This window comes from Cupressus sempervirens, chromosome 8 (genome assembly GCF_028749045.1).
Source record: "Cupressus sempervirens isolate cs-2001-9-10 chromosome 8, ASM2874904v1, whole genome shotgun sequence".
Classification (NCBI taxonomy): Eukaryota; Viridiplantae; Streptophyta; class Pinopsida; order Cupressales; family Cupressaceae; genus Cupressus; species Cupressus sempervirens.
The window spans coordinates 142090817-142107762 of NC_143125.1; the positions used below are offsets into that span (position 1 = coordinate 142090817).

Genomic DNA, 16946 nt, shown 5'->3' on the forward strand with positions numbered 1-16946 from the left:
AAAATACAAACTAATCAAAGTCACCTATAATTTTCATCACCATAAATCTCTACAAAATTCCTCGTGAATGATCTGTTTTGCTCAACAAAAACAAATGTCCTTGACAAATGACCCACCATAAATTTTTTTTGATAAAATGGGGTAAAGTTGGAATTGTCCCAATTCTCATTTTAGCCAAATCCAAAATTCATTTTCTAATTCCATCTATTAAGGTGGAAGATTGAAATCCAAAATTTGGAGGTAAATGAGAATTCACTCATTCCTATTCACTTTCCATATTTTGGATCCAAACGCAAAAGATGTCAAATTCAAAATTGGGTAACCCCAATTCGTCTCGAATTCAAGCCATCACACATGCCCTAATGTCAACATCCTTTTGATACTTGTATAGACATTTCCACTTCACCGACTAAGTACAATAGCAAGTACATATATAAAAAATTAAAAAATTAGAAATAAATATCATAAAATAAGTATAATTAAAATACACTCTCAACCTTGACAATATCAAATCAGTATATACAACACGTGTACCCTATAAAGAGGTCAAATATGTGTATCAAGACACTAAACAGGGCTTAGGACGTTTATTACGTTAAAATATATATATATATATATATATTTCAACAAAGGCGGCATTTCATGACAGAGGAGGATACGATCCGGATATCATACCAATTTATTTTACTTGTTTCTTTTCCACAGGGTGCTCATTGCATTTACCTTGAGAACAAAATTCCCTGCATCTATCAGGACTGCTAGTGTTAAGAAGGGTTTAAAGAAAATGGTGGCAGAGTCGGGCTCAGCTAGTGTCACCGCCGCTTCTGCCGCTGCCTCCTCTTCAGCTACACCCAAAATAATACTGGCCAAGCCCTCCGCACCTCGCATGGAAAGTGGCGGAATAAAAATATTAGAAGCACCAGATAAAGAGAGGGATAGAGAGAATGACGCAAACCCTAGGTCTCGCTTACCCCATGGCTCATTAAATCTCCTCTCAGATTCTTGGGATTTCCACCCTGATCGCCTTTTCAATGTAAGTAACGGTTTCCTATTCACACATCATTTAAAAAAAAAAAAAAAACCTCTCTTTGTTAGATGAGCTTTGGCTTTAGGTATCAAGGGAACTTATACCTGCTTCGTGGTCAAATGCACCCAGTGAGACTAATACTATCTATTTTTGAACTTTTATCCCGTCTCCGGGGATTTGAATGTTTTAGAGGGCCTAATATTATTGCCACTTGAGCTCGTCCCATTTGATGGATTTATCATTCTTAGTTTCCACAATTAAGCTGTATCACTAGTGTTATATGCAAGGGTCAGATGGGAACCGAACCCAACAATTTGGATATGATGTTTTAACCAATTTGTCACTGGTATTCCGTTAGTCTTGAGATTGGAACATGGGGCAAATTGGGGACTTGCACTCCTCTTTGTGCTGTGCCAAATCCTGCTCAGACGAGGGTACTGTATTTTCCCTGTTTTGATGGTCTATGGTGTTTAAACTGATTTGGACGTTGCCAACCAAGACTTGTACCTGTTTACATACATGGCCATCTCTACCCAGCGAGTTCATAATTTTTCTTTAAATCTTAAATTTAATAGTGAATGTGGACGTACCTTATGATGCCTTGATGCTTCACGTGCTTGAGCTCAACGGTTTAGCATCCTTTTTTTTTCCGGATTTGAACTTATGGCTCTAATAAAGGCCACGATACATTATATTTTAGCACATAGCTCCCCATTACATAAAAATGTTTGGATTCCATTCCTGCACTGAATCATGTTTTATGGGAGTTGAACCTATGGGTCTGTAATGTAAGCAACGATGCTTCTTATTGAGCTGAGTACTTACTCGAATGTAACTCTTTATTGTGCCTGACATGACTTAGGGATATGTCATGAATGTGTCGATACTTTTACAACTCGAGCTAGATATTTCCCCCAATTTAACAGTTTGCCTAATGGAATTTTAATCAGAAGCTACCTTATGAAAATTCTGGGAGTGGTCCCCCGTGAAGATGACACCTCAGGGAATGGGAATGGGATGTTTTGTTCCTCTCCCGCGCTATGTGGATTTTGGGAACACTGAAAATACTAATAAAGTAAAACAACACAAAAATGGGCTAATGAAATACTAACAATACAGAAATAGGCCAACCCAGGTGCAGAGAATGAACACAAGCAATTGAAGAGAATATAGTATCTATGTAATAAACTGTCATTTTTCAGTTGGAATTTGAAATCACTAGTATAGATCAATTGATTTTTGCAAAAATGATTGTAATTGATTTTCATTTGATGATTATTTTAACCAATATCTTGTGCACATTGTATGACTGTACAGCTAGTGACAGATAATACAGACTTCACAGTTATTGGAGTTTTGGGACCTCCCGGGGTAGGCAAGTCAACAATTTTAAATGAGCTTTATGGCTTTGACAGGAATACATCAGGTTTGCCAATTTTCCTCACTCAAGAGGTCTAAGCATTAAATCTTTTCACAGTCAGTTTATCCTGTAGTGCGATTTTTGTTTAAATCTGGCTTGGTTGTGTTATGATTGAAATTGTAAGTCAACGTTTGAGGGTCTTAAGGTTGTGATTTGAGGCTAGGGAGTTTAGAAATTTGTATCCGGAAGCATACTACTGAATGTAATAAGCAATATGCTAGTTGTAGGAGAAATTGTAAATGGTAGATGTGAAATGATCATCAAATTACAAGAACATGGTTAAACATATTGAGAATTTATGAAAGCCCAAGAAACCATGTAAATGACAAATAAAACTTACCCGGTAAATTATACTATTTAAATCAATTTAAACATGAATATGGGTGTAATTAGTAAACATTAATAAGAAATTAATCTGTGGAATGGCCTTTGAAGTCCTAAACAGAGAGGATTGAATATGAATTATGGAGTATGATGCCTCCGCATTTGCCTTTTATTTTTGTGTTTACACTTGTTTTTGGAAGAAATATATTACTCTTATCTGTTTACACACTCTGGGCTTGTATTTGGCAGGTGTACTTCCACCATTTGCAGTTCAATCAGAAGAAAATAGAGCTATGGCAAGGCATTGTAGTGTTGGCATTGAACTTAGGATGTCCGTTGAGCGCTTTATTCTGCTTGATACTCAGGTTTGTTTTAATTTACAAGGAAACCTGATGGTTTTGGTATTAAAATGTTTTAATGCACTTCATCTATGAGTCATGTTTGTTTCTTGTATAATTTCTTTCAATTCTGTTCCAGTTGAAGGTTTATAAATCCCATCACAAATTAACAAGCTAACCAAATTTTCTTCAACTGTTGGAAATTCACTATCTATTATGCTGTTGATATTATTAGCTAGCTGAATTTCTTTTCTCTGTTACTATTTATTAACATTATATAAGAATGCCTTTCCCTTTTACACTACATGTATCAAAGATCAGAAGGTTTATTATTTGATGCTCTTATGGTCTCTTGTTAGCTAGCAGGGTTTCTGCTCTAAGAATCTGATAGCTGAATTCTCTAACAAAAAACCTATAGAAGGACATTTTTTTTGATGGGTAATGGGCCGAAGCCGAGATTAGTTATTATTTGTTAAGATTCATTATTGTTATTTGTTAAGGTTGAGTAGACTCAAACCGAAGACATCCTAGATTAGAGGTTCGCAACTTACCGTTGTGCTATAAGTTGTTGCCTAACCCTATAGAATGACATTTTGATTTGTATAAACAAAATCCATTTATGTAAAGCTCCAATTCACCATAGGTGCATGAGTTATAATCTGGAGACCCTTTAATGTTTATTATTATTTGTTTGTTTGTAGCCAAAAAACACTGATAAATAGCAACAATTAAGGTTAAATATGATTCTGGTAATGCAAATCAGGGTGTTTACTTATAAAACAAAACTTCAAATGCAACCTATATTCATTGTGGAAACAACCAAAAAATAGAACCTTAACTACAGTTTGGTGTTGATAGAGCTTCCTTTTAAGGACCTACAGTTGAATTTGAGCTCTGCATTTTATTCTTAGGATTATTAATTCCCTTGTCAAACTTCTTGAGGTCTTCTTTCAGAAACTGATCAAAGTTCTGCTCCTGGTTCTTATCCAGTTTTCTTTTCTGCAACTTTAAATTCTTATTGTTTAGTGATTAATTCTGTATGCTCCTTATTTTGTTTTATTTTCGTCTTCAACATTAACAATCACATTTGTTTCCCTGCATACTTTGGTATCACATTTTTGTACAAATGTTCTACTACTAGATGTTGTTGAGTCGGGAAAATGCCCTTTAAGCTCTGTCAGTGCTATATGTTTTAGTTTTCCAATTGTCTCCATCTTGATTTTTTCTGCTATCTTTCATTAACAATCACATTTGTTTCCCTGTGTACTTTGGTATTACATTTTTGTACAAATGTTCTACTACTAGATGTTGTCGAGTCGGGAAAATGCCCTTTAAGCTCCCTCAGTGCTACATATTTTAGTTTTCCACTTGTCTCCAGTCTTATTTTTTCTGCTATCTTATGCTTTTGAGGTGATCTTTAGAGAGGCACCATACAATTGTTCACTTGCCACTTAATGTTGTTAATCATTTTCCAAGAGATAAGCCTTTTCCTTATTCACCTTGCAGTAACTAGCATTTATTGTCTTGACTTAGCAGTTAAGAACATTCTCTTAAAGCAGATTACCTTTTGCTTAGCAAAGTTGTTGATTTTGCTGGTATCATGTTAAGGTAAAGCTGGCAGTTTGGAATTTTTTTTCACTTCTCTTGTTTTCCATTGAACAAGCAAGGGCATACTGTGTTAAATAAAATGTCCTTTGCAATCATGCTATCTACTGATAAATTGGAACACATTCAATAGTTTATTATTGAATTAGAATGTTGATATCATAATGCCACAATTCAGAAACTTAGATGACTCAATTTCTTAATTATACAATATGCTGATTTTCTACAAACATTGACTACCGTCCACAATTTCAGAAGTATCAACCACATTTTTAATTTTCTTTGATGATCATATAAGCTATCTCCCTTAAGGAATTTAGAAATGGTTATTAGCCAAATCTTGTTTTTCTAATCTAGTAAAATAAATTCGTGAATCAATAATAGATATGACTTTGAGTACCAAATACAGTTTCAAAATTATCTTTATTTGCACACAAAATTATTACAAAAGAAGACCGAAGATTGTTAGGTAGGGATTAGAGTTGATTTGACTAGATCAAATGCTACATCCTTGTTGATACACAATCTATTTAAAGAATTCAATAGTTACCAATAGGAACACAATCGTCTATCAGCCGACACTTTGCTTGATGCTTGCAAGTTTGTAACTATGTGAAGCCATAACTATTTGAAGCTGACAAACACTCAATATGAATAATGAATAAATGGGTGGATAACTAATATTACCGAAAATAGTAATAGACATTGTACATTGATTGCATCTTGCTCCCACAAAAGAAAATGTTGTCTTCCAAATGACATTTAAACATAAAGTAATATCACAGAAGATTGATGAGAATATAGTAAACTAAGGCTTGTACACAAACTTGGAATTATATCTTGCAATCTCATATTGTACTGTACTTGTCAAATGAAATGAGTGTAATGGGGGTCAAAGTAGTAGCTCCTACAGGGTAAGGGGCAACCCTCCTAGTGGGAGTTGGGGCTGTGCACTTAATGGGGCTGCCCTTGTGGGGTCTTGGGGTAGCCGCAGTCTTGGGGCAGATCTTCATGGCTCAAATCATTTTTGTGATTTTTTAGAAGGCAAAAAGCAATGCTGTCAACCATATATAGAGATTTTGGAGTGTTTAGCCAATATATGATGTCAACCTAGAAAGGAAGTTGTAGAATGCAAAATAAGGATGGAGAATGATGTTGTTGAGTGGTGAAGGAAATTGTTTGCTACTAGATGATGAAATTAATGTGGTTGGAAGTGGTATGCCAAGGGGTAATACCTCTTGTAGGGTTTGTAGTAGCTCACCCAATGGGGCTGCCCCTCATGGTGTTTTGAGGAAGACCTCCATGGTACATATAATTTTCATATTTTTTGAAAAAAAAAAGAAAAAGCTATGCTGACAAAGCTAGAAAATAGAGATTTTGTGGTGTTTAGGCAACATGTGATGTCAACCCAAGAAGGAAGGTGTATAATGCAAAAGATGGATTAAGAATCATGTTGTCAAATAGTGGAGAGAATTGCTTGCTATTGGATGATGAAATTAAGGTGCTTGGAAGTGGTATGCTGCCCTATGATGTGAAAGGTTACTTGCCACAAACTGCAGTTTTAGAGGAAGGAATGGCCCATTATGTAAAGGGTAATTAGAGCTGTATGATATGTAGGAAGATGAGTTGATGTATGGGACGATGTTTGAAGAATGAGGGTGTACATGCAATAGGATCTTAGGTGATTGAACAACATTGTCGTATGTTATAGGATGATGATCGTTGTACAACATTGAATAAATGTTGTTGTATGATGAGTGCAGGACGTACAATGTGATGTCTGCTCTAAATTGTAGAAACTCTCGTATGTCGCTACATAGGTTTGTCATACGAAGAGGCAAGAACTCGTCACCACTACATGATATGGCAAACATTGATAATGCTCAATGTGCAAATGAGGTTGTAAGCTGATGTCGCCAAGGAGACTATATGATGATATAAAGGGGAGGCAGTAGATATGAAAAGGTGGGAATTGTATGTTTTGTGAGGGGATGATGAATTCTCATGTGTGAAATGGGTGTATGGTATAAGTGAAACATTGCTATGTGTGTGGAAACAGTGAAGGTTGTACGATTTGGATGAGTTGATATTGTGGGCATACCAGGTAATCAGGAGTTGGTGATGCTTTTTCTATTTGTTAATGTTGTATGATATGAGGAAGTTGTATGATTTGTTGTATTCCCTTTATTGATTGAAACCTTAGTTTATGTTGCTGTGCAACATGATAATAAAGTGTCCAAACCTTATGATTTCCCCTCATATTTTTCTTCTTCAGTAATTTAATAAAATTTCTCTTTCGTATTCTCGTCTTTCTTTTTTAATAATTGCTCTTAGTACGCTAAGATGGTCTATCAGTGGTTTTTCTTTCTTTTATTGATTGCTGTTCATTGCAAGTTGTAGTTTCAGGAAGATTACAACTCGTTCTAAATACTCAACTCTTCAATTGCCATTGAAATAAGCCACAAAGAGGATTCATTTCATCCCCTAAACATGATAGTACCTCCAAAATTCTTGTCGCTTGGTTCCATTATGCCTGGACTCTTTGTCCATTCTTCTTTGAAGTTTGAACTTGGCAATTTTGAGGAAGCTTCTTCGACATTGATGACTTGGTTCTTTAAATCAATATAATATGTTAAAGTCTCCTTTCCAATCAAGATTGTCTTATTTTTCCAATTGTGATGGACTTTGGTTGCTACCAACCAACCTTACAATGTATTGCAGGCTTTTTCCTTAATGCAATGACTTTTTGTCCTACTAAAATTCCAAGTGCCTTAGTGGTTAATACCTTGTTGATTTGTACCAACTAGTTGAAATGTTGGGGACAACTACTTGACTTGCCAAGGCTTCTCCAAGTATCTCATGGAGGTATGTTTACACCATACTTGTCATCAACAATTTTACTATTGAGATTCCTTCCAAGCACCTCCTTATTCACTATGGTTGGTTTCTTTGTTGTGCATATTGAATCAATCATTTGGTTGAGAGGTTCAGTTATTGGATTTTCAACCTCACCAAATTCCAATTTGGTGGTAGCACACACCATCTCATTCTCTCCCAACACTATAACATTTTGAAATTCAAGACTACTTTGTAATAAATCTACTATTTTAATTGGTACATTGATTTGATGTATTTGCCTTCCATTATTCTTCTTGGATTGTGTTTGACCCCTTCTCGTACTTGTGTTTGCATTTGAGTGGCATTATTTCTTATCCATAACATTCTCCACTTCATCCCTTGCTTTATGAAGCCTTTCTTTTTTCTGTATGTTGGTTTGGGGACAAAACCTTCTTTGCTAGTGACAAGTAATGAGCAATACTAAATTTTTCCTGTTAACATCAACTAGGTTGATGCTAGATTTTTTGCTTTGGACATTTAGTGTCTTTATGGTCTTTAGGGCCACACCATTTGCACAATAATTGCACTTGCTCTTGCTTGTTTTGGCAATTTCTCACAAAGTGTCCCTATTCAGTACATTGTCAACGTTGTATGAGAGGGTGTCCTTTGGGGTCATACTAGATTTGATTTTGCCCTCTTTGACATTGATAATTGCGTGGAGATGCATCTCGTAGCTTCGAGGGAGTGGATGGTTCTCCCTATATAAAGAGTACTCTCTTAATTTTCAAATTGTATCGGCTTTCTTTTATTGAATCATCGATAGTTTGGCAAATTTCACAAATCATTTCTTTAGGAAAAATTCTTTTGTGCTTCTCAATACACCCTGAGCACACCATAGTTCATTAGTTGCTTTTTACACTTTCAATGTTCGTCGCTCAATTATAGGCTTCGAAATAAGAAAGAGTGCTACTAGCTTTGATCTTTTCTTTTAATGACGGAATTAAACTTTCAATGAGCAAATCACTTTTTACTAGTCAATCACTACACCTCACAAGATGGTTGGAAATAATCGCGGTCAAATTTCTTTATCTTGCCCATTTTTTGTCAAGATTTTTTCACTAGTCTTATAGTGCTTAATGGGATTATTCGATGCATTTTGTGTAAACTTGGGCAACTTTTGCTTCTCATCACTAGGGCTTCCCATGGTTTTATTTCGATGCAAACATAGTGCTTGGAAATTCTTGCTAGAGAGTTTTGATTAAAAAATTTTGGCGCTTCACTCATTCTATTGGCCTTGTAGGAATCCTTGGCTTCAACCTTCCATGCACTTGTTTTGCATTCATATTTTCTTTTATACACCCTTAGCTCGATGTCTTCTCTGTTGATAACAAATTTTCAATGCACTGAGGTGACTCTCATACAATTCTATAAAAGAACATGACTTTGTCTTTCAACTTCCCTTGTGTAGAGAAGCTTGTCTTGACTTTTCAACTTGGCTACATCCCTGGGAAGGGTTCCGACTTGGGAATCGTTTGGTTTTATATTCCGCACACATTTCTCATAATGTTTTCCTTTGTTCTGTTTGCTCGATGCTCCTTAAGATTGAATGATTCTCATGGTCTTGACCACCTTGTTGCCTCTTGTTGCCTTTATTAGGATTCAAGGGCATGTCTTGCTCAAATTTGAGTTGATTTCTTTAAAGGGAACATCATCAAATGCTTATTGCAGTATCTAATATATTAATTAAATGAATTTATAACAGAGTTGGGTATGATAATGCATACTAGATGCAATTATTGTTGAAGAAGACCACAGATGATTAGCCAGGGCTTGGAGTTGATCTTACTATATCATATTGCTTTCCTTGATGTTACAAAATCTATTTTAATAAACCCGACATTGCCAAGAGGAACAAGATCATCAACTAATTGACACCTATAACTACCCAAAGTTGACAAACACTTAATATACAAATTAATTCAGTCATGTTGTGATGTAATAATATTTTTTTTGCTTTTTAGGGTTTTGTTTAGGTGTTTTTGTTTGAGTCTCCCATCTCTTGTTAGTTTAGAGTTTAGAGTTTTGCCAAGCTCAAGTGTCATAAAAATTGTAAAAGAAATAAAGCATGATCAAATGAGTATTTTGATGCCACAAAGCTATTTAGAATGACCAAGGGATGAAGATCAATATTGCTTGAGGTCAATGTCAACTAGTATTTTTTAGGAAAAGTTGCCTTTTTCAGCTTCTTTGCATTTTCAAAAGTTTCATTTTTTGCACTTATACGCCAATTGGGGTTTGCATTTATTTTAGTTTGCTTTTTGCTTTTTGCCATTTTTTCAAAATTTCTCTTTTAGAAGTTTCTATTTTGGAAAGACCAAAGCTTGCATTTGCAACTAAGATAAGTGAGAAATAACCCAAGCATAAAATTCCTATTTTCAACTTAAAGTTCATTTGGGATTTTATGTAGAAACATGAACGTGGTGAAAAATTCTAGATTTCAAAACGAGGTAAAGCATTAAAAATTGTGAATATTCTTGGAAAATCCTTATTCCAATATTATATTTATTAGAAATCTTGGAAAAAAGCTATAGAATTGAATACTGATGGAAGCGTGCTTATTATCGAAATGTGGTTGAGTTGGAAAATATCAAGATCTTCAAAAATCTGGAATCTCCTTATAGCTCCTAGAGATTTAAAACCACTCTAAAACATCCTAACAATATATACATGTGCTAAAATGTTATGTTTTATGCCCACCAAGCATGAAATTCCTTGAATCAACCTAAACTTTGCCTCGTGAATTTGGAAATTTCCCAAGTTGCCGGTTCGGGTTCGGTGCCAAGTTCGAAATTCGAGAACCGGTTCGCAATTGCGACAAAATTTTGGAAAGGGGTTTGGGTTTGTTTGGGTTCGTTAGTACAAAAACATGTAAAAATTATATATATATATATATGTATGTATATATATACTCATACATTTTTATGAAGCATGAGTTAAAATTAGAATGTAGCATAGTAGCATAAACACATTTAAACAACAAAAACTTTAAAACACCATAAACAGTTAAACTTGTAATCATAGTAATCATACCATCATATAGTAACATAGTTCAATCAACTTCAACATCAAAGATTCAAAGCATTTAAAATATGAAGTTCAAGTATCATTATTTCACGTTCATTCTTTAACTAATGCAATGAAAATATATTAATATTCTTAGTTATAAGTTCTTCAATCTTCATCTTCTTCTCTAGTATTACTTGCGCTAAGGCCAACGGGATCAAAAGCAGAATCAACAATGGTATTGACATCAAAGTCATCAAAATCATCAATTGTAAGCCGAGTAGTGACAGCATCCAAGTCTGCAATCTCTACACCTACATCCCACTTCTTTGTCTCCCCTTCTTTGTATTCTTGAATCTTGTGCGAAAGAAGGCACAAGTTGTTATGCACAAATACCAAGTTCTCTGCTTTTTTTGATTGCAACCTATTGCGCTTCATCGAGTAGATGAAAGAACAGGTGCTCCAATTTCTTTCTGATGCAGAAGAACTAGCAATCTATAAAGACAACATTGGGCAAACAATTAATAAAGAAATAATTCAATCTTATAAAAAATTAAAAATCACTTTCTAGTCATGATTCTTTTGAAGATAAAGTGAGCTAATTCTTTTAAAATAAAACTTACTTGTGATATGACTTTGATTGCAAGGGGCTGCGATGTTTGGAATATTTGGCCATGGAGGTACCAACAACCACAAGCATCCTTCTTGAATTGATGACAAAGAGCATCATTACTTAGACCTCTAGCATTGACAAACTCTATGAACTCATCCATTATTTCATCTCTCATATCATCATCAGGAAATATTCTTCTAAATGCTGCCTGGTACCCATCAGACACTTGCATATCTCTATATGGTGGCAACCTTGCTGGTAGATCACAATATTGTGAGCTATAGTATTTGGGGGTCAAGGCATAGGCAAGCAAATGTAATGGAGTGGTCATTTTGTTCTATCTTTCATTAATAATTTTTTGCACTTGTTTGAAAAAGGTCTCTTGCGGATCTTGCTCCTTCTCATTTATAACTTGCTTGATCTTCTCAATTATTGAGTCTATGCCATCATAGATCTCTCCAAGGCAAGGCCTATCCATGCTAGTGTACCTAAGCATGCTCATAATGGGTTCGGTGATCTTAAGGAGATATTCCACACATTCCCACCATGACTCAGCCAATAGCCTATCCTTTATTTTGTTTGCCCTTTCAGTGTTCTTTTGCTTCCATACACCCCAATTGTGGCTGATTACCATACCTTGAAGTGCATCTTTCAATTGCACAAGTCATCTTAAGACGATTATATGTGATGCAAAACGGGTCTTAGCAACCTGTGACATAAATTAGAGCAAAAAACAAGAACTATTAGATTCATATTTTAGAAAAGTATACACATTCCACAAGTAAAATATTAAAAATCAGAAATTGTCAAATATTAAAAATTAAATTACTAAGTTGAGTTCAAGTTCATTTACCTTCAATAGCTCCAATTTTGAGTAGTTCCTGAAAAGAGATTGGGTCATGTGGTGGTTTGTGACAAAATTTTGTATGTCCTCAGTCTCTTCATACATTGTTTTGATCCACTCAATTTGGTTCCCAATCTTTTGTAGCATAAGATTGAGTGAATGGACTGCACAAGGTGTCCAAAAGATATGTTGATATCGTGATTCAACCAACAAACCTGCTGCTCTACAATTATTTGCGTTGTTTGTTATGACTTGGACAACGTTTCTTGCACCCACTTGTTCAATGGCCCTAATTAGGATATCAACAATAAATGGCCCATCTTTTACTTTGCCCTCACAATCCACCACTTTCAAAAACATTGCCCCTTTAGGGGACACCACAAGGACATTGATCAAGGGACGGTTCCTGGAATCCTTCCAACCATCTGAAAGAATTGTCACCCCTGTCTCAACCCATGAGTCCCTTATAGGCTTCAATTGATTTTCAATCCGTTGGACTTCGTCATCCAACAAGGTGGTGCACACTTTCTCATACCCGGGGCCACAATACCCTTTTGGAGCTCCATTGGCATCCCTAAACATGTCCTTCCAAAATGGAGAGTGGACAACATTAAAGGACAACCCATTTGCATACAAGCACCTTCCCACCTTAATGTCAACAATTTCTTGGCCCATATTTTGAAAAGCAGTTTCTAGTGGCCCCTTTCTTTTGTGTACAACGGGGACAGATTCAGTGTTAGTGTCCGCTGCGGTACTAAAGAAGGGGTGGTCTTGTACTAAAGAGAAATGTAAAAATGAAAAAAAAATAGCAAATGGAATAAGATCTTATCTTTTCCAGCCATTGCAAGCTTGCAAATGTGTATGAACGATGCACAGACACTTGAAGAACACCAACAAATCAATCTTCAAACTCCTCCTTGCACAACCAGATGCTTGCTCAAAAACTTATGTGCTCTTCCTTAAGACAAAATAACTTGTTTAGAAACATAAAATGACAATGAGAGGGCACAAAAGTAATTAATAACAACTTTTAGGTTTTGTAGACGCCAAAAAGAAATTAAAAATTGCTCATAAAACACTTTTCCGGCTATCTGCAGGGCCTAGTTCGCTGCGGGTTCGAATTGGGTTAAAAATTTCAAGGTGTTTCGCCCAAGTTCTAGCAATGCGAAAATTGTACTTGGGGGGGGGGGGATTTCTAAAATTGTGATGACGTTTGATCAAGAAAAGCAAGGAATTCCTTATGTCATGAAGTCCACCCATGTATATGAGTTTTGAAAATTTGTCAAAGACATGGTTAATTTCTCAACACATGATAAAGTTTGCTTGTTGATGTGAGCTTTGGTCCACTACAACTTGCAAAGTCAAATACTCGATGTTTCAAGATAAAACATCAATTACTTAATCCCCCCTTGATATAAGGTCATCTCTTATGCTAAGCTCGCAACGTAAGATCATGAAATGACTTCAAGGTTCCTTCAATTGTGGACCCTCACTCAGTGAATAGGGGACTTACGTTGTTCATTCAATGTATATCAACTATTTGCATTTCTAAAGATTTTGCTTCACAATGTCCAAAGAAAATGTAGTTTTGGTCTTCAAAACCTTCCACGTCAACTCAAACTTTAATTGACTAAACTTCTACTCTTAATTGCGAATGCAAGGAATCATGGATGATTTGGACTCTACTAGATGTAATCTCACTAGTGACTCCACCCACATGGTGCAAGCTTCTAAGGAGTAGTTCAGTGGTTTTCATATCAATATCTCCTCACCAATTCCATCAAATAGATGCAAATTAAAAACTCACCAGTGTCTCCATCTACATGGTGCAATCTTCTAAGGAACACTCAAATGGTTTTCATATCAATATCTCCTCACCAATCCCATCAAATAGATGCAAACTAAAGACTCAACATCAATTAAGGTTAAGTCCATTCAATTATCAAGTTACCATACAAGGCACTCCTACCATCAACAATAGGCTAGTGACTCGGATTTGTTCAAGTCAAACAAGTATCCACAACAACTTCCATTCAACTAAACTACTTCAACATGAAAATAAATCTACACCAAGTGAAAGATTGAGAAAACCATGCAACACTACAAAGCAATACTAAGTAATCCAGCATGAAGAGCCAACAATGAATTATCAGTTTCTTTGACAAGCATTATAGCAACAATTCATCAAGTCTCCCCCTTAGCTTGCCTATTCTAATCTACTTCTAGCTTTCTAGCTTCTAATTTCACCACTACTTCCTCCCTAATAAATCAACTCTTTACAAATGAGGAGGCCTTGGCCTTTTATATGTGTTCAACTACAATGAAGGGCCAAGGTTGATCTAAGATCAAGGCTGAGATTTCTTCCCACAAACCCTAATTAGGGTTGCCAAATTTGCAGTCAATTACAAGAGGGCACCAATGCATGGGCCAATAAGAAAATTACAAAGATTTTTACAATCAATGGGAATATAGGACACTTGGTGTGTTGTGATTGCTTGTTCTTGAAATTAGAATTTTCTGATTGGAGGAGACAACTCTGTGATACCTCATCCTTATCCTATGCTTGGAATCTTGGCTTGATAAGATGTTTGTTAAGATTGCAAGTATTTCTTGCTTGATTGTTAGAAAGTATCTCTCAACATTTGAGATTTTCTTCATCCTTCAAAATTTCTTCATGATCTTGACTTGAATCACTTGCATCTTCATGAACCCATGAACTTGATCTTTCTTGATTCTCCTTGAAGACGATCCCATGTAGCTGGACCTTCTTTGCTTTCCCAAATTTCCTCTTGATTTCAACCTGAATTTGTGGGTTTATAGCTTGATCATGAATCTTTCCTTCTTACTTGAGTCCTCGAGCTTGAGCCATCTTCTAGTAGCATCTACTTGGTTCTCCTCATGAAGTCTCCAGCTCAGCCTTAACATCATCTCCATCTTTCGCCTTGCGAAACAAAAAAGAAAGTTGCACTGAGTATTGTGAAAGATATCTGAAAATAAGATCACATTGATAATGAACAAAATGGATTTCTCTTATTCAAGATTAAGCCTTTCAATCTTCTTGCAATGACCAATGTCTCGGGTATTTCTTGAGGCTTGGAAGACAAAGTTCTTGGGTGGAAATCCTAAGGTGATAGGATTTCCATAGTGGGAATTCTTTGGTCAGCAGACTTTCACCAAGCATGATAAACAAATTCATACCAATTTTAGTCATTTAGCGTTACAATTCCTTTCTCCTACAACTCTCTGATCCACCCATTTGATTTGCTTTTCATTTTGCACGAGGAAAATGAGGTTAAAGGGGGAAATTCCAAGTTGGGAGGATTATTGTGGTGGGAATCCTCTAGAGATAAGATTTCCACAATGGGAATCCTTTAGTCAGAGGATTTCCACCAACATGATTTAGTCCCCCCTTCAACAATTTCTAACACTTCCCTTATAATCAGTCAATTTCTCCTCAACTCATCATTCTTCAACTCTAACACTTGCTTGGAGCCAATTTCCGCACAAAGTAAAATGGGGAAATTTTGAGAATTAATATGTTGGGAATCCTTTGGTCAGAGGATTTCCACCAAACATGATTTTCTTGAAATGCCATTACTTAAACTTATCTCATTTTGACCTTTCCTTGACAATTTCTTGCTCCATTTTTCTTCATGATGTTGAGTTCATGCCTTAGACCAGATTTGAGTGCCTTGGAAGGTGGTGGAATTTTGGTCTTGGCAGGATTGGTGTGGGTAGGAATCCTCTGGACAGTATTTTTGCCAAACATGATTTTTCCACTTAGACTCCCAAAAATTGCCATCTCGGACCTCTCATGCTATTCATTTTCAATTTGCCATGTCTTAGCATGATTTTGGATCAATTTTGAGTCATTGAGGAGAAGGGTGGAAATCTTAAGGACATAGGATTTCCACCAAACATGATTTCCTATTTAGACTCCCCAAAATTTGCATATCTCGCACCTCTCGTGTTATTCATTTTCAAGTTACCATGCCTTAGCATGATTTTGGATCATTTTGAGTCATTGAGGAGAAGGGTGGAAATCCTCTCTCAGGATTTCCATGGTGGGAATCCTTTAGTTAGAGGATTTCCACCAAACATGACTTCCTACTTGAAACTCCCAAAGACTTGCTATCTTGCACCCTTCATGTTATTCATTTTCAAGTTGTCATGCTTTATCGTGATTTTGGATCAATTTTGAGTCTTTGAGGAGAAGGGTGAAAATCCTAAGGAGAGAGGAATTCCACGACAGGAGTCCTCTGGTTAGAGGATATCCACCAAACATGATTGCAAAAATTATACTTAGGATCTCTTTATTGTTTTAACATTGCATTAATCAGTTTGCGGCCTTAGCAAGGATCCCCCACAACCAAATTTGCACCACATCACTTTGTCCTTAAGGCAAAGTCTTTTGAGTTTGGGGAGAAATGAGAGGGGGGAAATCCTGGAGCTTGAGGATTTCCATGGGGGAAATCTTTTGCTCGGAGGATTTCCACCACTTTTCGAATTTTCTCACAACTCGTCTCCCATCTACCAAGCACGTAAACCTTTCATAAAGCCATTTTCAGATTAAAAGTAATATTGGTGAAGTCATTATAATAAGTTATTTACAATTTTCTCAATGTTGTTTTGTAGGTCTAATGCAAAGTAAACAATCAAGGGTTGACAAAGATGGAGGATTTAATGGGAATTTCATTGTGGAATCAATATGGTCATACTTTTGATGGTTGGATTATTTTCAATTGTTGTGCAAAGTTAGTTTGAACCTATGATAGAAAAACTTAACTTTCATTATTGTATTCATTGTTTGAATATTGGTGAATTTTTGGGATGTGAAAATCATTAGAATACCTTAGAAGGTTGCACCATTCTTG

At 35.9% G+C, this 16946-nt stretch overlaps 1 protein-coding gene across 2 annotated transcripts in view; it reads left to right on the top strand.

Moving 5' to 3' along the window:
* The first annotated feature begins 637 nt into the window (after positions 1–637).
* Positions 638–16946, top strand: part of LOC149541949 (uncharacterized) — a 34712-nt gene continuing 18403 nt past the window's right edge. For both annotated transcript variants that reach the window (XM_089796997.1, XM_089796998.1), the window contains exons 1-3: positions 638–1033; positions 2345–2453; positions 3021–3136. In XM_089796997.1, the coding sequence (XP_089653123.1) occupies positions 785–1033; positions 2345–2453; positions 3021–3136 (474 nt within the window). In that variant the 5' untranslated portion in view covers positions 638–784. The remainder of the gene's footprint in view (positions 1034–2344; positions 2454–3020; positions 3137–16946) is intronic.